The sequence below is a fragment of the Centroberyx gerrardi genome, chromosome 7, assembly GCF_048128805.1.
Source record: "Centroberyx gerrardi isolate f3 chromosome 7, fCenGer3.hap1.cur.20231027, whole genome shotgun sequence".
NCBI classification, from domain to species: Eukaryota; Metazoa; Chordata; class Actinopteri; order Beryciformes; family Berycidae; genus Centroberyx; species Centroberyx gerrardi.
The window spans coordinates 5,943,444-5,966,372 of NC_136003.1; the positions used below are offsets into that span (position 1 = coordinate 5,943,444).

Genomic DNA, 22,929 nt, shown 5'->3' on the forward strand with positions numbered 1-22,929 from the left:
ACAAATGAAATGGTCGAGCTCATTCATGTCAGTGCTTCGACACAGCCAGCAGATGGCGACAGAGACCATGAGTTCCCCACATGGGCTGGCTTGATGCATTTGGGACATTGTAAAAGGATGAGAACCTGAGAACCGTGTGGACTCAATCACAGGATCACAGAGCCAGAAATTTAAGTTTGGTTTTGTCCTTGTTTCTCCGCGGAGATCGGGAGGCTCCCACACAGTAGCTGAAGCTAAGGTAGAATCAGATCAGTATGGATGTATTTGGACTTTTATTCTGTATATTAAAAGTCTAGTGCAGAGTTTTTAATGGCTGGCTTGATGCATTTGGGACAGACGGACCGCGCTGCGGAGATCGGAAGGTATGTCTGGTTTCTCACACACAGTAGCTGAAGCTAACTGAAGCTACGGTACACACACAGAGTATGGTGGTTTCTGCGCGTCGGCCGACGCTTAACGGATCTTCTCACGAGCTCAGTGTTTAAGCTAGAGCGGAGCTTTTTTTATTAGCGGAAACTAGACATCCAGATGAATACGTAGGTACCAGCCACGTTATGTAACATAGCTCCAAAGTCGGCGAAGTTTTTGACAAAGGTAAATGGGCATGACTATTTTCAAACGGGTCCCTTGACCTCTCACATCAAGATATCTGAATGGCTCATTAGAACCGCAAGAGTCTTAGCTTTACAGCCATATCTGACATATGTCAGCTACATAGGGTATATGAGCTCCAGGGTACTAAAGACAGTGTTCTGCATGCAGTGAAAAGATGTTATTCTCGCCTTTTTTTCTTTCCCTATTTCTGCACACTGTGGTACCTAAACAGTCATGGAATTGTAGAAATTGGGTATGGCTACAAAGCTGAGACTCTTGTGAATCCAAAGAGCCCGATTGCATTCATGTGTGATTAAATATGGCCTCATAGTAACCATTTCAATGTGATGACAGCATTTTTTATAACTTGACCTTACTGTATAAAATGACATGAAATGAAATGGTCGAGCTCATTCATGTCAGTGCTTCGACACAGCCAGCAGATGGTGACAGAGACCATGAGTTCCCCACATGGGCTTTCTGTCAGCCTCGGCGCCGACTTTGTGATGCGTTTAGGATCCTTGGAAAGCTGGGAATCTGTAGTTTCGTTCGATACCAAACATGTTGCTGTGCAGTGATGAGAAAAGTTTCCCAGTGCCTTTGAACGCAACTGGCTCTGTTTACTGAGTCTAGTCTGTCAAAATGCTAACAATTGCAATGCTGAACCGCTTAGCAAAGCTAGTGAACGCCAAATCTAAGGGCAGGGCATTGCAAGGGCGGCAAGCACACTTAAATTTTCTTTAGAAAATTTAGCCTTTTCTAGTTAAGCATTTTCCATCTTATGCCATAACCTGCTAATGTGCTTATATGTTTTGAACTTTCAACAATATGTTAAACCCATAGAGGCGAACTATGAACGTCACGCTGCTGTTGTAAAATGATTAAAGTGAAGTTAACGTTGTAGCGTAACCTATGCTTAGTTTGCATTAGTTATTTCTTCATTCTGAGCGTTGTTGTATTGCCAGCCTTTAGGAATATAATTAATTAATTTTACTTCCGTCACAGATGCTGAAACCCTTGCCTTAATAAAGGCAACGGTTAAACCGGATCATCTCTTCAGCGGGAAGAGAAATGCAGCCAAATCAGGCTGGGAGTAAGTAATTGTGGATTAAAATGTTGTTATTATAAATGGGTATGGCGAATTAAGCTAATTTGGACCTACAGGCAGGTGGTGAAGGAAATGCGGCTGGAGGGGCAGGTGACTGCCATGCAGGCCTCCAAAAAGTGGGACAACTTAAAAACCAAATACAAGGTAAAGCAAATCATATGGCTGGGCACTGTGGTGGTCTAGTATTTGTGGATATTATGTTGTACAATTAAAACAGGCTTACAATGGCTACCCCAGCCTTCTATATGGAAATGTAATGTGCCTATTAATTAGTTATCTACACATTTGATTACATTTTCAACATTTGAGGCAAAAGCAATTATGAGTAGCCACAAAGTTGAAAGGCTAGTAACAGTTAAACTATTCCATTATTGGTCACTGTGCATTCTGCCCCAACTGCCCTTTCAGTAACATTCTGTTATCCATGGTGTTAATAGGAGTTGAAGAATCCCCCCACCGGCACAGGCACGGACAGTGGTGAGGCAACAGCAGCTACTTGGCCGTGGTTTGATGCCAAGCATGAGGCACTAGGGGAAAGGCCGTCCATTCAACCTCCCACCCTCGTTGCCTCATGCTCGGTGCCAAACCATGGCCAGACTGCTGCTGAAGCCTCATCCTCTGGATGTGAAGGGCCTTCACAAATGTCCCTCCTGCCTGGCACAGACAGTGAGGAGGAGTCCTCCACCTGCTCCCAGCCACCCACTAAAAGGCCAAAGAGGGGTGGGGGCATGTTGGCCTTCCTCAAAAAGCAGGCTGAAAAGGAGGAAGCAAGGGATGCTGCTCTATATGACAAAATGAAAGATTCCTCAGCCTTTTTGCTGAACTTGTTAAAAAAAATAAACTTAAAACTTGGAGTCCTGTTGTGTTAATTGAAAGAAGTCAAATACAACGCTCTTCAGTTGCTGAATGAATGGAATAGTATTGAGCAACACATTGCTTCAATCCACAAACAAAAACCTAGCCCACCTGTCAGAGCTGTCCCCGACCACTGCCTAACTCACTGTACTGCGCAAGCCCCTTCCTCCCACCTCTTACAAGATGGCCAATAGCAATAGATGTCAGGAGCCCCTTTTTCAGAACTGTCTGTGCCTTCATCATGCCAAAGGCCCTCTCTATAATGGATCAGGGCTCTGGCATGGTGAGCGTTGAAGCGCGCCTCCATTCTTCCCTTCACTGGTTCCCGGTATGGGGTAATGAGGTTGACTGGTGCAGTCAGACATGGGTATCCCCCATCCCCTAGGATGAAGTAACCAGCTGGTGGGTAACAGCCCCAGACAAACACTGGACTATTTCTTAGCACCCTGGTGTCGTGGACTGAACCAGGGTAACCAACAAATATGTCCAGAAATTTGCCAGTGCTGTCACAGATTGCCTGAAGCTGGACAGAGTGGAAGAGTTTCCTGGTCAGGTAATCTTGTGCATGTGGACCATGGGGAGCCTTGATGCGGACGTGGCATCCATCAATGGCTCCCACACAGTGGCTGAAGGCTGGGCTGTTGGCAAGGTGTTGGAAGCCATGGCCAACTTCAGCACACTGTGCCAGTGTAGGGAAGTGGACCACTTTGTCCAGGAGAGACAGGATTGCGTCACACATCCGATGTACAATGTCAAACACGGTCGTCTTTGGCACATCAAAGACCCGGGAGACAACGATGTAAGACAATCCATATGCCAGCCAGTAGACCACCAGGAGGACCTCCATATATTTCTCCCAGCCATGGGTCTTCTCCCTCCTGAGAAGGGCCATCAGTGCCTCAATAGATGGGCTAGACAGGCGGTAGTCAAAGCGCATGTCTTTCGATAGATCTAAATAGATCTGTACTACAGGGACATGGGTGTTGGGGGTGGCATATATTTTGCTCCTCTCCTGTAAAAGACAAAATAAAGTGTAAATACATAACTAGTGTGCTGTTTTTTCCTGTCTTGTTTGCATTTTTAAACCTAATGATGCATTATCCTTGTGTAAGGCAAAACATAACGGCTATACTGTATTCTACATGGGAACATATTAGATATGCAGGAACAATTTCAGTTATGCTTTGATGGTATGTTCAATTTAAGCATGCTCTGTGATCTATGTTCAAAACCCATATCAGCATCCTCTTACCATTTGTGAACACAATGCCATGAGCCTCCGCATTCGTACCCTCCTCCTGTGAATGTCTCCTCGGTTTTGCTGTAAGGTGAGCCACACAGCAGAAGCAAGCTCCATATCTCCCATTTTGCTGTATAACTCTGATACTACCCAGCTGCCCTTTTATAGGCCACTAATTGAAGATAGGCTCATCTGGATATATACTACTCAGCTGGGTAGATGGGTTATTGGCCATTCATTGAGTGCAGTAGTGTTGGGCCCTTGATTATCTGATAGTAATATCTTTGGGGAATCAACTATTTTGTCACATTACACATCCACAGCCTGTATCAGCCATAACTTCAAAGCACAATCAAGTCAACATTTCAAGGTGTTTACTGAGTTGTGTGGTGGTTCTTAAGCTATTATATGCATAGGCTTATAATCAGATCATCATCAGCATATTAACCATAACACAGAAGTCTGTCTTTCAAGAAAAAGGGATAAGAGACGTTTTTAGCCAGATGATGTTTTAATTCAACATGTTTGAAACTTAAGAATGATGATATGTAGTAGATTTGTAGGCCTAACATGTTATGCCTATCTTGCATGAATTCAACAATTATTTTCATACAATCATACTAATTGGGATTCATGTCAATAAATATGAGTGGACAGGAGGGTGAGCGTGAGCAACCATTCTCAATGTGACAACCATTTTGTTTCACTTTTGTGACTGGTAGCCTATATTCCTTTTTTATTTCAATTCCAACCTTGGTGATGGAGTAATATTTTTCACCGGGTTGTCCACGTTTATATAGCCTGCATGAAACAACACGGTAAGAACGCACGGGGCGAAGTATCTAAGATGTGCATTTAGTAGTCCATCTTCGGAACATTGTAGTTTCACACGGCAGACCCACGCCATTAACATCCGCCGTCGCATAATTACGTAGCCTAGTTAAATGCAGTCGGATTCTCTTAGCACCGCAGTTGTCTTTTCCTAAGCCCTTATGAATTCTCCTTCACATCTTTCCTTGACCTCATGACGTTTTCCATCGAGGTCAAGGAAAAGTGGTTAGGAAAAGACATAGGACGTATTTTTTTGACTATTCGATCGCAGCTCCAGATTACCAGAAGGGGATGCAGCCACAGGTGCGCTGCATCCCCTTAATATCATCTCACCCAGTTAGAGCTGTTAGAGTAGGGATAAGGAAGGAGAGTCTCAGGCCCCTTTCAAAAATGCAGCTTCGTCCAGAAATCTTTTGGAGGTTGATATATTTATTCTTTACAGTGTTGATATGTTGGCTTTCTTCTCATACAAAATGGTGGCTCTAGAAAGAAACCCTCGCTCTTCGATTCTGACAAACTGACACCAAAACCTGACATTTACCGTTGATGTTTTAGATTGCTGAAACATTTTGTGCTAGCAATGAAGCCAAGTTAGTGCATGTAATTCAATTAAAGACACACTGTCTAAGTAAAATATGTAGTTATAAAGTCCAAGATGGGGAAGGTGCTAGCTACGGCTGAAAGGTGGTAAACAAATTTCAGGGAGTAAGGGCAAAGTGAAAAAACAGTTTAGACGTTGAAGACAAAAATCATCATGCTCAACCAAGATACAAAGAAGCATGTATTAGATTGGATTGGTTGTTGAACATTTACGCAATCCAAACTAATGAGAAGGAATAAGGCACCAGCATGCAGCTTGCTTCTTTGTTCAAAAAGTTTGCCACAGGTGAACTTGATTACATAGACGCCGGGGCTCCGCCTAGGGGAGGGGATATGAAGTATACTACATATGAATTTAGGGAGATGTGTATAGCATTGTGGAAACTGTAATATGTTTGCATGACATCTACTGTTACATTGTGTACGTTATGAACCCCCCTTCCAGAAACACAAATTGATGGGCGCATCTCTGCAGACATCAGTGCTTGGATGTCTGTGCACCACCTTAAGCGCAATCTTGACAAGATGGAGCTACTCTTTCTCCCAGGGAAAGATTGCCCTCTCACAGACCTCTCCATCGCCATTGAGAACACCACTGTGTTTCCCGCTCAGACTGCCAAGAACCTAGGGGTGATCCTGGACAACCAGCTGTCCTGCTCTACCTACATTGCAGTGACAACCCGCTCCTGTAGGTTCTCCCTCTATAACATCTGCAAAATTTGCCCATTCCTTACGAGGGAAGCGGCACAACTCCTGATCCAGGCACTTGTCATCTCCCACCTGGACTACTGCAACGTTCTTCTGGCCGTGCTACCTGCCTCAGTATGGAAAGCCAAATGGGTCATATACACCTTGATGCATGTGTCTGCCAGGCCAAGAGGCGAAAAAAAACCTGTCTAGCAGACAATGTGTGTCAAGGAGGCGTCAATCACGTGTCAACAAGGCGCAAAAAACACGTCAAGGAGGTGTCAATGACGTGCCAGCAAGGAGCAAAAAATGTGTAGAGGTTGTTGACGCGTAATTTTATGCCTCCTTGACACATTTTTTACGCCTCCATGATGCGTTTTTTGCACCTTGTTGACACTCATCTGCTAGACACGTTGTGTGCTAGACGCGTCAATGATGTTTCAACGAGGTCAACGTTTGTCACAGTGTTGGGGGACCACTTGGACTCAGGAGAAGGCCCTCTGTTTGTTCACATACCTTACAGCCTACTGTTCGACTTCGAGCTTGGCACTATCCAACAATGCAATAAGTCAACTTTCAGTATAGAACAATAAGAATTGTTGCAATTAAAAGAATTCCTCTATTTACTCTTCCAATTGTGGAAACTGGTGAATCCCCTTTATACTTTGTGACGGTTTGGTTAGATAACTGGGGTGCTAGTCAGGTTTTTCTCCTGACAGAAATGTCAGGTCAAATTTTGTCTTATCTATGCATAATGTACCCTACAACAATGCATAAGATTCCACTAAATCCATAGCAGTGCACAAGGCGACAGTTGAAAAAAAACACACAACACTCAAAGAAGAACTCCAATATATTGAAAAACATATCAGTATGCATGAAGATGTAAGTGTGTGTGTTTGTGTGTGTAGGTGTAGTACACTCAGTCCAAACAAAAAAACAACTTCGTTCAATCCAATCAGTTCAATCCAAAAACTTAAATATCCATTCCAGGTTTTCCAATTAACTTCGTTCATAGAAAGGAAAAAGAAAGAAAAAAATCCTCAATAGTTAAATTCAGTTCAAGTTGTACAACTCAGCTCCAAAAAATTCCCCAAGCGCAATAAATCGATAGTTAAAAAACAAAACAAAACACAAAGTTCAGTAACTCACGGTACCGGAGATTTCCCGTTTTTAGTCATCTGTCAGTCAGATTCAGATTCAGAAGACTGAAGGGGACAATTCACACAGTAGCAGTTTATGCTAATTGTCTCATCCCCCCTGGCAGCTTTTTTCTGTGTACCCTGGTCCGGAGTGGTGAAGCCATGGAACTCTTCCTCATCGCTGTCCTCTTCAAATATGTTGAGGACTCGGTGACGCTGTTGTCTCTCCACCTCCTCAGCAGTAGGGTAACATGGTTTTAATTGAGCCACATTGACAACACGAAGCCCTTCTTCTGTGTCTTCCATCACAATTTCATATGTTAGTGAACTAACTTTGCTGACAATGCGGTACGGTCCTTTCCACCTTGGAGCAATCTTGACCGTGAAAGATTTGTCTGCCTTTGAATAAGGGTGAGTTTTGAGCCAGACTCGGTCTTGGTTTGCATATTCTTGTTCATGTTGGTGTTTATCGTACCTCGATATCGTTCCTTTTCTCATGAGCCCTTGCCTTTTTGAGGTTGTTAGAGGCGAACTGCCGGAGATTGGATATTTGGGAGGTTTTGTTGTAAGCCGTGTCATCTGGACTGCAAGGCCTGGGATGGAGCAAAACATCCATTGGACTTCGGAGAGTGCAGCTTTCAAGAGTGAAACGTGAGACACCGCAGCCCGGCAGCTACAGGTAGGGAAAACTCTCCGGTAATAAACAATGACAACCGCTCACCCGCTTTGAAAAAAATACTTTGTTAGTCTATTATTTCTTACAAAAATGATAATGAGCGAACCTTTGTGACGCCACAAAGTTATGGAAGTCCAAACGGCTCGTTTAGAGGCTCGCTTTTCTAATATAGATTGTGTGGATTTAGTTGGCGACCGTGCGTTTTGATACTTTACGATGTTTAGATAGTTTTACACGATATGGGACCTTTAAGTTCTGCTGGAGTCACACCAGTAGCCTCATGAACTGCAGAGTTCAATGCAAACCGAAACTCTGTTAAGTGTTTGTTCCAACTGTCCCAACATATTTGTCTGTGGATGGTAAGCTGTGGTCTTTTTGTGTGTCAAATTCCATTGTTTGCAGGTGTGTTCAAAAACAGATGACACAAATTGTGGACCTTGATCAGACAGAATAAAATCCGGCACACCCCAGCGTGTGAGGATTTCCCGACTCAGTATTCGTGACACTGACTCAGATGTTGCTCGGCGCAGGGGAAAGAGTTCCACCCCAACGGGAGTAGTAATCAACGAATACGAGGAGATAGCTGTTTCCGTTTGAGCTTCTGGGAAATGGACCCATGAGGTCCACTCCAAGCATTTCCCATGGATGTTGGACAACAGTCTGCTGCAGTTTCCCAGGAAGATGTTGATCGCAATGAGAGCTCGGGACAGCTTCCTCCAACTGATTCCGCCATCTTGGTTAGGTGTCACCTCCACATATACAAACGGGGCCGGGGTAACGAGCCTGATGAACGTGAGGAATTAACTGAATGGGTGTGTAGGATGAATGGGGCGTGTATGATGAATTGGCGGGAAGGAGCCATAGTTTATGTATGATGCTAGATGTTATACTTGGTGCGACTTGGTCCTTGGAGTCCTTCAAACAAGGACGTTTGCCTGGACGTTTGAGATGCTGGAAAATGAACATGTAAAAATTGAGAGTGTTTTTGGTAAATGCCACACACTGACGGTTTTTAATGGACCTCAACACAGAAAATACAACATTGTAAAGTGTAGAATATGGGACTTTTAAGCCACCCCAAATTGCTGCGCACAGCCTATTCCCAACTCCATGTTACACTTGAAATCGTTGTAACATTGGCCCATGGGTAGGTGTACAACCAATGAGCATGTGTTTGCTGTTGGGAACCTGGCCAGTCCATCATCTCAGTGCAAAAACCCCAGCGCTGGCTGCACTGTAAAGCCCATTGCTGGGACTCGCTGGAGGCCTGTTGCAAAATTAGGACACTCTCTAGTGTGATGGAGCTGGCTTGTCCACCTGTAGAAATACACACAAAAAACCCCACAAAAACAGCACTTATTGGACTTACTGCAATCACACTCAAAAGAATATAGATCATAGATAGTACTAGATTTATTTTTTATTTTTTTTAGCCATTTTTATGCTTTATATGACAGAGTTAGTGAGAGAGAGACAAGAAGGCATGGGAGAGAGAGAGGAGAGGACATGCAGCAAATGACCGCGGGCCGGATTTGAACCCAGGTCGCTGCGGGAAGGATTGAGCCTTATGGTACGCGCTCTACTCAGTAATTCACCAGGGCGCCCGGATAGTACTAGATTGTAAGAAAACAAGCACAGATCCTGTCCGCACCCACGGCATGTGTTCAATTATATTCTATGCACCGAAACACGACAGTTATCAGTTAAATAATTCCACTTAATAATTCCACTCAACGTAACTTAAATACCACAGAGTAATAATGTTACCTACCATTAAGTTTGTAGGGCAGCAGAAGATGAGTTAACAAGTTACTGTTTACACATCCCACTACTAACACAGGTGATTTTGGAGCAAATGGTGGAATGTTAGATGTTAGGTTTCATTTTTGTTTTCACACCAGGAGACTCATCTGGGTTGACTACAATGCTGCTGGTCTGCTGGTCTATGCATCTTCACATGACGTGACATCAGGCGCATTAGAAATCAATTTAGATTAGTTTCTATACATTGACCAACTTTTGATTGTGTGACAATGTATGGGAAACACTGCATCTCTTAGTCAGACACCCTCTAGAGGCCATCTGATGAAGTGACATCTCACTAAGCGTCACCTGGAAAAAAGGATCAAAGACCGTTTCAATCATAGAATATACAGAAATTTGCATCAATAAGCACTGGGACCACATCTTCTACCTCCAGGAGCCAATCCTTCCAGAAGGCAAATGACCTGGTTTCCAGCCGCCTCCAATTTGAATGTGCCACTGTTGAGAATTTGGGCTTGAAAAGTCCCACAATGCCAGTGGCCGTCAGGGGTGTGGTGTCCTGGAGGAAGACTCTCTCATACTCCTGAGGGTGAGAGGTGACCTCTTGAAGTACTCCAAGGACACCCAGTCCTTCTTTGAATCTGATGAGAAAATAATAACTATGTTAATCAATGGGACGTGTACTGTTAATGAAATACTGTCACATGCTTAAGTGTTCTCATTAGAGGAAATATTAATAATTGAAATTGTGTCAAGATCAACTGGAAGGAAAACACTTTGTAATACCTATAAGTCAAGCTGTCTTAAGAATAGTTCACTGTCATACTGAATAGATAGGGCACCAGACAGGTAAAACCTGTCAATAGAGTAACTAAAAATCTCCCTGATAGCTCAAAAGACCTCCCACTACAAAATATATGACTGAAAAATGTTCAGCTCTGCCACACCAGTAGAAACTCAGATGAGTGTTTTCTTCATACAACTTACCAGGGGCCTGTCTCATGAAGCAAGTTCAACATAGTCAAGCTATCTTTGCCTTTGCCTGCTTCACAAAACCTAACACTGCTGATCCCGGATAACCGGTCCCACGTAGCTGGTTATCAACTGACTCTGTCAACCCAGGATTTACCTATCCAGCTATGAGCATGTTCACATGAAAGAGGCGGGATTTGTAACAACTAGCCAATCACATGCAACACTGACAGATCCAGATCAGACAATTTGGATAAGGTAAAACAAAAGTATTGATCCCCGTGGGGAAATTAGGTGGTTGCAGCAGCAAAGTTAATATGATTCAGCAGGGAAGAGGGACATAGAGTATAAACACGCAACTAAGAATATAAAAAGAAGCAATGGAAACTAGGGATTCAAAAAAACTATCGTTTTTCACTCAAATATCGGTGTTCGTTTGGCCAAAACATGTCCGTTAGTGTCCAAGTTAGCTTGTTAACATTTTTGCCCTTTTGAAGCCTAGAGGACCGCTCCCCATTTACTGCAATTGTGTGTAAGAAAGCTTCTCCAGCACTGAGCCTGGTGGACTCCTGGTAAGTTGTATGAAGAAAACACTCATCCGAGTTTCTACTAGCATGAGGAGATAATGTTTGAGTTTTAATTTTTGGGTGAACTATTCCTTTAATAACTAAACTAATTAAGTAAATACAATAATCCTGTGAAACATAAGGACAGGATGTCTTAAAATCATATTGTGTGCACAGGATCAAACCAGACCAGAGATTTAGAAAAGATGATCCTTAGGTGTGAGAGTGCATCAGACTTTAGTCTTCCAAAAGTAATTTTAATGTATGGGAGGCAATTCACATCTTACTGTTGGAGGGCTGCGTGAATTCGCCCCTCACAGTAAAACTGGAGCAAAGTCTTCATAAGCTCCTCCTTCTGTTCCAGTGACTGCAGGTAACGTAGACCTCCCATCAGGGCCAACTCGTCAGCTGCTTCATCTACCGCATCTCTGGCAGCCTCCAGTGTCTCTGCAGCACTTATCTTAAAGAAACAAAACAAAAATAACTGAAATTAACATGTAAAAACTTTGTGCTGGTCAAAAGGAATTGAGAGATGTCATGCATACTGCCGTGCTTTATTCCCACACCAAACAGACGTTTCACCTCACACAGGTACTGTATAACAAAAGTGAGACAGAACTAAAAATGAAATTCTATATCATCTAACCATGGTTTGTGTGCCAACATTCTGTTTGGAAACGGCTAGATTGGCCAGATGACTGGAGTTACACATTGCATAGCACTAACAAATACAACCATAGAATTGTAATGATATTGCACATCAATACATACTTAATGCTAAAGGCGGTTGCACAACGGACGTGTCTGGCGGACGACATACAACATAAAAAAAAACTAAACCAGTGTTTACAATGAAGGTGCACACACCGCCACCGTCTGGCGCTGGACGCCGGGCCCAGCCACGACTTCCAGCGCTGCTCAGTCTTGGAGGGCCACTCAGCGCCACTCATGTTTTCCACTATTGCTATTAAACCCAGAACAAGACCCACAAATCAATATTAGATATGTGGCTTGAAATTTCTTATTGTGAGTAGAAGTAGCAAGCTATCTAATATTTTAAAAACAACTCGTTTTTATTTTATCAGCTGACATCTTTTTTTCCATCTAAAAAACATTGCCTATTACATCAAATAAATGTAGGCTATCCATCCATTCGTTCCTCTTATGAATGGGCCGAAGGAGATCACGGCAGCTATACATTTTGACATCAAGTCACGCAGACAGGAAACAAAAAGAAAGATGGATGATGAATGGTTAATCTAATGAAGTAGGTAAATATTTGGAATTATACGCCACCAATCACAGATTCTTCAAGGATAACCAACGAACGCCGGCAGCTTGGAGGAAGATTGTGGGTGTAATGGGATGTACCGGTAAATTGTAACATTATAACGTTAATCTATGCTCTCTGTGTGACGCTTCCTATGTGGTATACCTGCGCCTTGTGCTATCTGCTACGCGGCGCTACGCTTCTCGTCCTGTGTGCGACCCTCTTAAGTTTATCAACTTTGACTTAAATGTTGTCCCTTTAGCAATTCACGGCTCCAGGGTGGCCCAAAATAAGCTGCTAAACAAACTGCTAACATTTGGCCCACTACTCCATAGGTGTTGTTGTGAAGGGCTAAAAAACAATACAAAAAAAATCAAACTAAACAACAGGACAATCAATCATTCAGTGATGTCAAAATAAAGCTGTGTTGGATCAACTCAATTTTCCAAACGTTATTATAGATATAAAATCTAATTAAAGCTGCAAGCAGCGATGATCGGGCCCTCGCACTTCGCGCACGTCGGGGTGTGCCGCAGCTGCGGCATCGTTACTGGACACTGACCTGTCGACGCGGCTCAGAATTTTCAGTATAGAACGTGTCATTTCCTGTGTTGCCGGTAGGTGGCGCTATGACTATAATTCCAGTTTGGCCTGTAGATGTCTTCAGGCCGGGACACTTAGCAAACATGTGAAGTTTGGGGCAGATTTGACCATGTAGAGTCGAGTTACAAACCACTTCCTGTGTTGCCAGTAGGTGGCGCTATGACTATAACTGAATATTGGCATGTCGATGTCTTCAGCCCGGGACTCTCATCACATATGTGAAGTTTGGTGCAGATTTGACCATGTACAGTGGAGTTACAAACTACTTCCTGTGTTGCCAGTAGGTGGCGCTATGACTATAACTGAATATTGGCCTGTGGATGTGTTCAGGCTGGGACACTCGTCAAACGTGTGAAGTTTGGGGCAGATGTGACCATGTACAGTGGAGTTACAAAGCACTTCCTGTTTTGCCAGTAGGTGGCGCTATGACTATAACTGAATATTGGCCTGTGGATGTGTTCAGGCTGGGACACTCATCAAACGTGTGAAGTTTGGGGCAGATGTGACCATGTACAGTGGAGTTACAAACCACTTCCTGTTTTGCCAGTAGGTGGCGCTATGACTATGACTGAATATTGCCATGTCGATGTCTTGAGGCCATGACACTTAGCAAACATGTGAAGTTTGGGGCAGATTTGACCATGTACAGTGGAGTTACATAGTACTTCCTGTTTCGTGGCGAAACATGGAAATTGAGGCCTAGCCACGCCCACGCTGTTGGACGAAAACTCAAGCTTTTAATAACTTTTCATCGTCAAGGTGTTTTATGTACACTGCAATTTTGAGGTGGATCCGATTAACCTCCTAGGAGGAGTTCGTTAAAGTATGACCCCTGTAAATGGGCAAAAATGCACAAAAATGCCACAATCAATTCAAAATGGCTGACTTCCTGTTGGGTTTAGGTCATGGCAACTATTGATGTTTTTTGTAGGTCTGGACATGATACATGTGCCTACCAAATTTGGTACATGTAGGTGAAATGTAGAGCGATGAGTATTTTTTTGAAATTTTGTAGGGGGCGCTATTGAGCCATTTTGCCACAGACATGCGCAAGACCCATAAAATATTAAATTTTTCACCACTTCTGAGGCATGTGCAAAGTTTTGTGAGTTTTCGAGCACCTTTAGCCCCTCAAAAATGCGATTCATTCGGCAGAAAAATAATAATTCCTTGCATTACAATAGGTCCTCGCACCGGTCGGTGCTCGGGCCCTAATTAGTACAGCATCAGTAGCTGACAAATTGGTAATGTATATGTTCTATGTGTTTACACATACCAATCTGTCAACCTGCTGCGTTCTTCCAGAGGGCCTTCAAAGATGTTGTGTCTTTGGAGTTGTCCCATCAGGAGTCTGCAAAACTCCTTGGTTGGCCCGCCATCATCTATGGCCCCCTCACCTATGGACCATCCTCATCACTGAAAACCACATCCAGTTTTGACTCTGGGTCAAAGGCTCTCATAGCACAATCTAACTCTTCATTACGCAGAACATTTATTTGGTTGGCCCTGGGAGCAAGCTGGCTAACCCTTGACCTCAGAGTCTCAAGTCTGGCAGCAATGTCTACAGGTCTGTATGGAAACAAAAGACAGAAATAAGTGTGATTTTTTTTTTTTTACTCACACATGCGCAACACTAATTTCAGTTCTGAAATCTTACTTCATTCCACATTTTACACTGGCCACTATAGGCTGAAGTGTATTTTCCATATTTATTTTCCCCATTCACCTAGGAATATAAAATCTTTTAAATATGCATGCCTCACTTTAGAACCAACCATAACTGACACTGATGAAGCCCTGATGGGCGCAAAATACATACATTTTTCTTTTGAAATATATGTATAAATAAATGCATCTTCTACTTTGCAGGCATCTTCTACTTTCATGTGACTACATTGGGTCTACACAAAAACAGATATTCATAAGAAAATGCAGTGTGCAAGGTTTGGGGGCATGCCCCCTTTACAGGGCACAGCACTGAAGAAGCCTGTTGAATTACTGTGTGTGCACAGCCCAGGGACATGCCTCACAAAAGGAAGCTCAACATAATATGCCATCTTCGCGGTAGTTGGCTACACCAAACCCAACAAAACAATCACCAACACTATTTTAACCCTAACCCTAATAAAACATGAATGCTTAGCTTTGAATTCAAAACAGGATTTTCCAATACCTTAATTCGGATGTAAATCACTGACCTCCCTAAATTGCATCTCTCTATTTCAGCTGGTCTGAATTGGTAGAATATGGACCTTTCTGTGCCCATCCACACGACACACTTTAAATGACTCGTTTGTCATTTGAGGAAATGCGTCACGTGGATGCACGTTTGCAGTTTGGTTGCAGGGAACTACAATTCTCCGCACCATGTCAAAGAAAAAGAAGCAATGAAAACAATCCAAGAAAGAAACCAAACAGCAAAACAGTGAAATAAAAGAGCTGAAACTGGTGAGAAGGCCCTGAATTTAAATAATTCTTACTAATAATAAGCCTTGATGTTGACAGCATAACTGTGCCAGTAATGAGGAATTTATAGTGGTACTGATATGAGAATAGACAGTTGTGAATAAAAGCAGCTGTATGATAGTAGTGCAACAAGAAGACTTCACGACTAAGTGCAATTCTTACTGGCTAAGCCAAATAACAATACATGTCATTTTACTGTGGAAAGTAAGAAAAAGATTTTCCTCTAAATCCCCAGCCCTACTTTGAACAAATGCACTAAAGAAGCAGGAGCTAGATTCAGCATTTGCTGCTCCACAAATTAGAAGAGTAAATAGAGGAATTATTTTAATTGCAACAATGCTTATTGTTCTATACTGAAAGTTGGACCGTGTCAAGCTTGAAGTCTAACAGTAGGCTGTAAGGTATGTGAACAAACAGAGGGCCTTCTCCTGAGTCCGAGTGGTCCCCCAACACTGCGACAAACTGTTCAAAAGTTAGGAAGAATAAAAACTCAGGCCCTCAATGCACATTGACACGTCATTGATGGCTCCATGACACGTTTTTTGCGCGAGAAACTTTTCTTGTTATAACGAGATCTTCTTCTCGTTATAACAAGATATTTTCACGTTATGACATCTTTTCTTGTTATTACGACATACCAACTTATCTCATTATAACGAGATACGTTTCTCGTTTCCCCCCCGGATCCCCCACAGAGGCTCCACGGACCTACCCTGCCTCCGGGTCGCCAATTCTCTCTTTCTCCTACTCCCTCCCCACTACCCCTGTAATAAACATTCCGTACGGGAATAAGAGAGCATTGTTGGCTACTGTGTGCTCTGTTCTGCCCCACGGTGCTTCCCAGTGCCACAACGAGCCATTCTCAATTTCTCCGATGTCCGTAGGCTGTTTTCTCATTAGGTTATAGATCTTTTTCTCATTATAACAACATTTGAAAGTTTCTTGGTATCTCGTTATAAAGAGAAAAGTTTCTTGTTAAAACGAGATATGTTGGTATGTCATAACGAGAAACGTTTCTCGTTATAACGAAATAAGTTGGTATGTCGTAATAACGAGAAAAGATGTCATTATAACATGAAAATATCTTGTTATAACGAGAAAAAGATCTCGTTATAACGAGATACTGAGCCGTTTTTTTTTTCACTGTGACATCAATGAAATAGATAGCTTGCTCGGTCATGAACCAGAACCCGCCGGCAGAACAGGCTGTTGCAACAGTTGCAACTATCAAAGAATGGCGGTGGACGTGCCAAATCACTTGCTTTTGCTTGTCTGAATGCAGCCATTACTACAGCTACAATGCAACAACTTGGGAGTCTTGACGGGAGAGCGACCACTATTGGATGATCCGGGTGTAGTGATCGAGTGCACTTGCCTTGCTGTCACATGCTCTCTTGCTCATTAGCATATGCCTGAGGAAATAGAAAAGGAAATCGAATGTCCCAAGAAATAAATGAATGAATGAATAAAAACATAACAAATATGGTATTTATTCATTGATTGATTTATTTTTGAAAATATTTATTAATTTACGCATTTCTATAAATATTCCCACATTTATTTTACCACTTATTAATGCATTAATTTATTGATTCCTTTATTCGTGAATGCATTTATTTATTTATTCATGCAATTATTATTTCATTCATGTATTGATTTATTTATTCCTTTATTTGTTCATGCATTTATTTATTTATTTATTCATGCAATTATTGATTTCTTAAAATGAAAGTTTTGGTCCATACTAATGAGGCAAGAATGGATATGGTGGTGGCTTGGTTGAATTAAGTATTGAATTAAGGATTGTTGGGTGTATCATGGCAAAAACAGTGGCAGAGAGAGAAAAAATGAAGGCATTTTTTATTCTATTCAAGCATCAGTGCGAAAAGTTGGGCCATTGTGGACCCAGGGATGAGATGGAGTTTAATGGGAATTTCTATGAGCAGCAAGCGGATGTTGCACACAGAATCATTCCATTTTTACATACTGGTCTGCGTTCTCGAGTGAAGGCGGACTTTGGAATCTCTCTTATACGGTGTATTGTAATTTTTCACCCGAGGAGGGCAGTAATGCGTCATGTGTCGAATCTGCCCATGAATCTGGATGATCTGCCCCTAGCAGCGACGCCATCTTGGCAATCTGTTGTTGTTGGTTCAGCTCTCTTTGAAGAACAGTCGAGAACGCCCCCCTCGGAAGTGCGCAGGCTCGCAGAGTCCGCGGCTTGGGATTGTTTTGAAACGACAAAAGATTATGCCTGGCGGGTCCGAGTTTCACAAGAACTATAATAATAATAATATTAAGGGCCTTGGTGCTAGAATGGATGTAGACATGGAGTCGAGACATATCGGAACTGAGCGGGGGGAATTGGACACTGGAATCCCGGCTGCTTGTTCTTCTAACGGCAGTGGCGGGGAAGAGGATGAAGCGGAGGCCATTGGTCGGCCCAGAGAAACCGGGGGCTCTGGTAGTCACCACATCCAGGACGGAGGGGTGCTAGGCTGCGGCAGGGAGCAGGAGGGGACGGTCGACATTGGAGAGACGTATTTATGCCAGCGAGCTGACAAGACATGGCGTAAGTGTTTGACTGCTTTACCGGGGTCCTGCTCTGCTCTATCCCACCACCGTTTAAGTTACAGTTGCGCCGATACGTGACGTTCTCTTTTGTATTGGAAAGCACGTCATGCCAAACTGTATTAAAATTCGGCAACGTAGCGTCTCCTTGCTTATCTGCAAGCGTACTTACCCAGTGATAGAACATAACCTAATAACTTTTACGATTCACCAGGGTGTTCTGTTGAATTCGGCACATAGGTAATCCACCAAGCAGCATATATTTTTAATAAAATCTACCTTTTAGAATTGGTTCACAATGTTCGCTACCGCCCGCCACGATGTATTATGGTGCAAGAAGATAGTGGGAATAACGGGTGAACCAGCTATAAAAGTTGACATTTCCATGAAACAAGTACTGTTTGGTGGAATATGTGAATGCCGAATTGAACAGAGTTTCCCAAGGATTCGTAACAGGTCTTAAGTCATGCTCAATCAGCTAAATATATTTTCCACTAAGCAAGAATGTATTAAATTACCAGAGTTTTTAATGAAGTTTGGTGTACCGGTTCTCTCTACTAGACAGAACGGCACCTAACGGAACTTGTTGAACTAATCTTGCTCTCTTTTCAGACTCAGCAGAGGTTATCCAGACCCGGATAAATGAGCAGGAGGGCAGGGAGGAGTTCTATGTGCACTATGTTGGATGTGAGTAGCTCAATTTAGCTAACACATTCTTTCAACACATTCTCGTTCTTCACATACTCATGAACGTCCCCACATGTAATGCACGTGGACAAAACCTTTAATTTCCTCTCCATAATCTGTAGCTTCTAGTTCTCTGTCATCTCTGATCCACCCATTGTCTTTCTTCCCACTATTACTTTCCTAGGGATTCCTTCTGTTGTGATAATAACAGAGACTCTAATACCCACAATGCCCTGCAGGGCAGTCAGGGAACACACAGTGCATTTTTTTGTTGCACTGTGGTAACCCGTTTCCTTTTCCACAGTTAACAGGCGCCTGGATGAATGGGTGGGTAAGGCCCGTCTGGCGCTCACCAAGACGGTGAAGGATGCGGTCAGAAAGAGCACAGAGATCGGAGGCATTGGTGATTTGGGCGAGCAGCCTGAGAGGAAGATCACCCGCAACCAGAAGCGCAAGCATGATGAGATCAACCATGTACAGAAGGTGAGCCATCGGCCACTTGGCCTGCACCAAATAGAGACTTGGTGACCCGATCAGTCCTATGAAAAACACTGACTGAGGGAATGTCAGTCAGTTACCAATATGTCAGTGGAATCAGTGAATCTGTACTGCTTTGTTCTGTTCATGGTGATATTCTTTATCTGTTAGATGTTTGGTTTGTTTCTAATAGGCTTCTTGCTTCTTCTCAGACATACGCAGAGATGGACCCAACAACAGCAGCCCTGGAGAAGGAGCATGAGGCGGTAAGGTAGAGTGTGTGTGGTTATGTGTGTCTGTTTGTTTCTTGTTAATAGTACATGCTTAAATATCATCACTGTGCACATAAATTGCCTTGCTCTGCTGCCCATTAAGTTAATTTAGTTCACCACTCCTGTATCCCCTACATCACAAGGTTAAAAGGCTTGTGCATTCACTGTTGTCTCAAACTATTAGGTGTTTCTCCGTCAGTGTGGGATGAAATGTTTTTCCTCATCGTACCACACATCTCTCTCTCCCTCCAGATCACCAAAGTGAAATATGTGGACAAGATCCAGATAGGAAACTTTGAGATCGACGCCTGGTACTTCTCGCCGTTTCCCGAGGACTACGGCAAGCAGCCCAAGCTGTGGATCTGCGAGTACTGCCTCAAGTACATGAAGTACGAGAAGACCTTCAGATATCACCTGGTCAGTTCAGCTTTTAGCACTGTGATGAAGCTTGAACACAGGTTGCAGCTAGGGATGTAGGATGGAGGGATAGTATTGCGTATAAAGCTAATAATTGGGTGTTCACTCATGATAACATGCAAATTAGATACAAGTTAGATTTTCCCGCATAGAGAGCAGGAGAAGTGTTGGTACAAAAATAGATGTGACATCTTTTGTTGTTGTTACTATAAGAACTGTGTATTTTTAGCATTGCTGTCAGTTCATATTGGTATGGGATATGGGTTACATCCTAGAATAGATATAAACATCCATCCACAATAAATCAGATATGAGGAGAAATTTGGAATTGAGCATGAAAGCCTGCAGTGTGAACAAAGCCTTGGTTTTCTTTAATATTCTAACATAGATTGGATCTGTCATGTAGTATCCTGGATTATTTTGCAAGCAAGGACCTCCAAGGACCCAAATTCATGAGCCAAGTCTCTATTATTCAGCAGAAGTAATGGATATCATCGGTTCTTGGTGCTGGCCGATGGTTAAAGTTCAGTACTCAGAGGAGCCATTGTCAAAGAAAAAGCCTTGCAACTTGAACGTCAGGAGGTTTGACCCACATCCTTTGTCTCTGCAGTCCCACTGTCAGTGGAAGCAGCCTCCAGGCAAAGAGATCTACAGGAGGAGCAACATCTCTGTGTATGAAGTGGATGGGCGGGACCACAAGGTAAGCAGCAGAGCCGGAGAGTCCATGCCACACCTCAAGCTACAGGCCTAAACTTAGGTTTAAACCCAGATAATATGGATTAATCTGTAATTGATTTAATTCATAATGCTGTAGTAATGATTATTGGTTGTCGGTCTCTGTTGGCAGATCTACTGTCAGAACCTTTGTCTACTAGCCAAGCTCTTCCTAGACCACAAGACGCTCTATTTCGACGTGGAGCCCTTCATCTTCTACATCCTCACTGAAGTCAACAGACACGGGGCGCACATCGTCGGCTACTTTTCCAAAGTAAGTTTTATTATCATGGCCTGTAATGCCACTCACTATATCACATCACAGCCTCACAGTCACTCACACAGCGTACAGATGTGCGATATGTTTTCAGTTTGAGTCTTAACCATTGGCTGTGTTTTTGTTTTGCAGGAGAAAGAGTCTCCAGATGGGAACAACGTGGCGTGTATCCTCACTCTGCCCCCCTACCAACGCAGAGGCTATGGAAAATTCCTCATAGCTTTCAGTGAGTAGGAGAGCATGGCATGCATAATGTGTGTATATGTGCACACACCATCAGGATACGTTCATAATTGTGCCTCAGAATACACCTCAAAATCATATAACTTATTTCATACATCTGGTCTTTTCCATGAATGGGCCCATGTCAATATTAGGGAACATCTAGCAGTTTTGCAATGTTATATTTTGCATACTCAGAGTTTTATACACGCATATTTTTTTGCATTATTGCACAAATGAATGACCATTTCACTCATTTAATACAATCTCTCTTTTTTGCTGTCTCTCTCACTGTGTGTGTGTGTGTGTGTGTGTGTGTGTGTGTGAAGGTTACGAGCTGTCCAAGCTGGAGAGCGCAGTAGGTTCTCCGGAGAAGCCACTGTCGGACCTGGGGAAGCTGAGCTACCGGAGCTACTGGTCCTGGGTCCTGCTGGAGATCCTGAGGGACTTCAGAGGGACCCTGTCCATCAAAGACCTCAGGTATACAAACACACCCGTTAAGATAGGAGAGAGAACACAGCATAGCATTGTACTGAGGAAGGGAACGTGCCAAATTAGCATCCAAGCTCCGTAAACTGGTCCTCCCATTGGGACGGTGCAGCAGAGAGGTGCTGTGACTGTTTGGGTTGGGAGGAAGAAAAACTCCCCTCTGCTGCCGCTTCTTCAGACGAAGTACATGAAGAAGAGTCGCAGCCAAGAGGAGACATCTTGTCTCACAGTATAGACACTGTTGAGCCATGGCCACTATATGCCGAGTAGGGCATGGTATGATGAAAATTTGAATGTTCTAACAGCGGGCTTGGTTAGTGATCTAGTAGGATAAAACTCTGTAATAAAAAAATAAAGCGTAAAAACCCTTGACAGCTCAGTGTTGATGCTAATGTTAGAACCTCCTTCCTTTTCTGTAATTCCCAGCCAGATGACCAGCATCACCCAGAGTGACATCATCAGCACGCTGCAGTCGCTCAACATGGTGAAGTACTGGAAGGGCCAGCATGTCATCTGTGTCACACCCAAGCTGGTGGAGGAGCACCTCAAGAGCGCCCAGTACAAGAAACCACCAATCACAGGTGTGCAGATGCAGACTTGTTTTTATTATACTTAGGTCTTTTTCCTTGGATTTTCTGTTGATGCAGTTTGAGTTTCTGTAGGTGGCGCTCTTTTCTTTGTCTGTTCAGCCATGGTGGCTATCACTGCTCATGCTAACTTACCCTAAACCTTATTCTCAGACTGTACTTTCTTTCCCCTGCACCAGTGGTTTTCCCTGTTTCTGCTTTTGCTTTGCTCTGTGTGTGTGTGTGTGTGTGTGTGTGTGTGTGTTGTCCTATGAGGCTCATGTCGTCCCATGAGGCTCATGTCGTCCCATGAGGCTCATGTCCTAGCAACAAGCTTGATAGAATCCCCCAAGGCGCATCTGTATCTTTCTGAGAGAGATGCCTCACATCTTCCTCTGTATGGTTGTTTTATCTGCATTGTTTGTGATGATATTTGACGTGTGTGTGTGTGTGTTTTCTGGTTACATCCTAGTAACAGCTGTCCCTGTCTCTTTCACAGTGGACACTATGTGTTTGAAGTGGGCGCCGCCCAAACACAAGCAAGCCAAGCTGTCCAAGAAGTGAGAGGCGGAGCCAGCGACGCCACACCTGTCTGTCAATCAACCCGCACATACTGTATAGTTTGCCATTTTCTCCTCTTCTTGTCATGCGAAGCCCTGCTCTTAATGAGGAACCAATGTACATTACTAGCGTCTCATTACTAGTACATTACTAGTATTTTGTGTTCTTTTTATATATATATAAATAAGTGAATATTCACATTTGTGTCTTCATTCGTTTGATTTCTGTGCTTTTAGACAACAGTCACTTAATATTCTGATGGATAATAATCTTCACGTATAAAGCAATATATCAGACTTTGG

General features: G+C 43.1%; 2 protein-coding genes across 2 annotated transcripts in view; both read left to right on the forward strand.

Moving 5' to 3' along the window:
* Nucleotides 1-14,466: 14,466 nt before the first annotated feature.
* LOC139911915 (primary amine oxidase, liver isozyme) overlaps nucleotides 14,467-22,929 on the forward strand; it is a 291,900-nt gene continuing 283,437 nt past the window's right edge. The window contains exon 1 of the mRNA XM_078284484.1: nucleotides 14,467-14,475. The gene's annotated coding sequence lies outside the window, so the exon portion shown is untranslated. The remainder of the gene's footprint in view (nucleotides 14,476-22,929) is intronic.
* Nucleotides 17,568-22,825, forward strand: kat8 (K(lysine) acetyltransferase 8). Its single transcript, XM_071923284.2, has 11 exons — nucleotides 17,568-17,946; nucleotides 18,558-18,632; nucleotides 18,937-19,115; nucleotides 19,322-19,375; nucleotides 19,634-19,798; nucleotides 20,409-20,498; nucleotides 20,646-20,786; nucleotides 20,922-21,015; nucleotides 21,341-21,491; nucleotides 21,927-22,081; nucleotides 22,566-22,825. Exons 1-11 carry the CDS (start codon nucleotides 17,625-17,627, stop codon nucleotides 22,628-22,630), a joined length of 1,491 nt encoding a protein of 496 aa, XP_071779385.1. The 5' UTR covers nucleotides 17,568-17,624; the 3' UTR covers nucleotides 22,631-22,825.

What these genes read in the sequence shown, in the direction of transcription:
- kat8 (XM_071923284.2), top strand. Translation starts at nt 17,625, where the DNA reads ATGCCTGGCGGGTCCGAGTTTCACAAGAACTATAATAATAATAATATT. An exon ending in CTATGTGCACTATGTTGGAT is followed by an intron (nt 18,633 to 18,936) that starts GTGAGTAGCTCA and finishes CCTTTTCCACAG; the next exon opens with TTAACAGGCGCCTGGATGAA. An exon ending in AGATCAACCATGTACAGAAG is followed by an intron (nt 19,116 to 19,321) that starts GTGAGCCATCGG and finishes GCTTCTTCTCAG; the next exon opens with ACATACGCAGAGATGGACCC.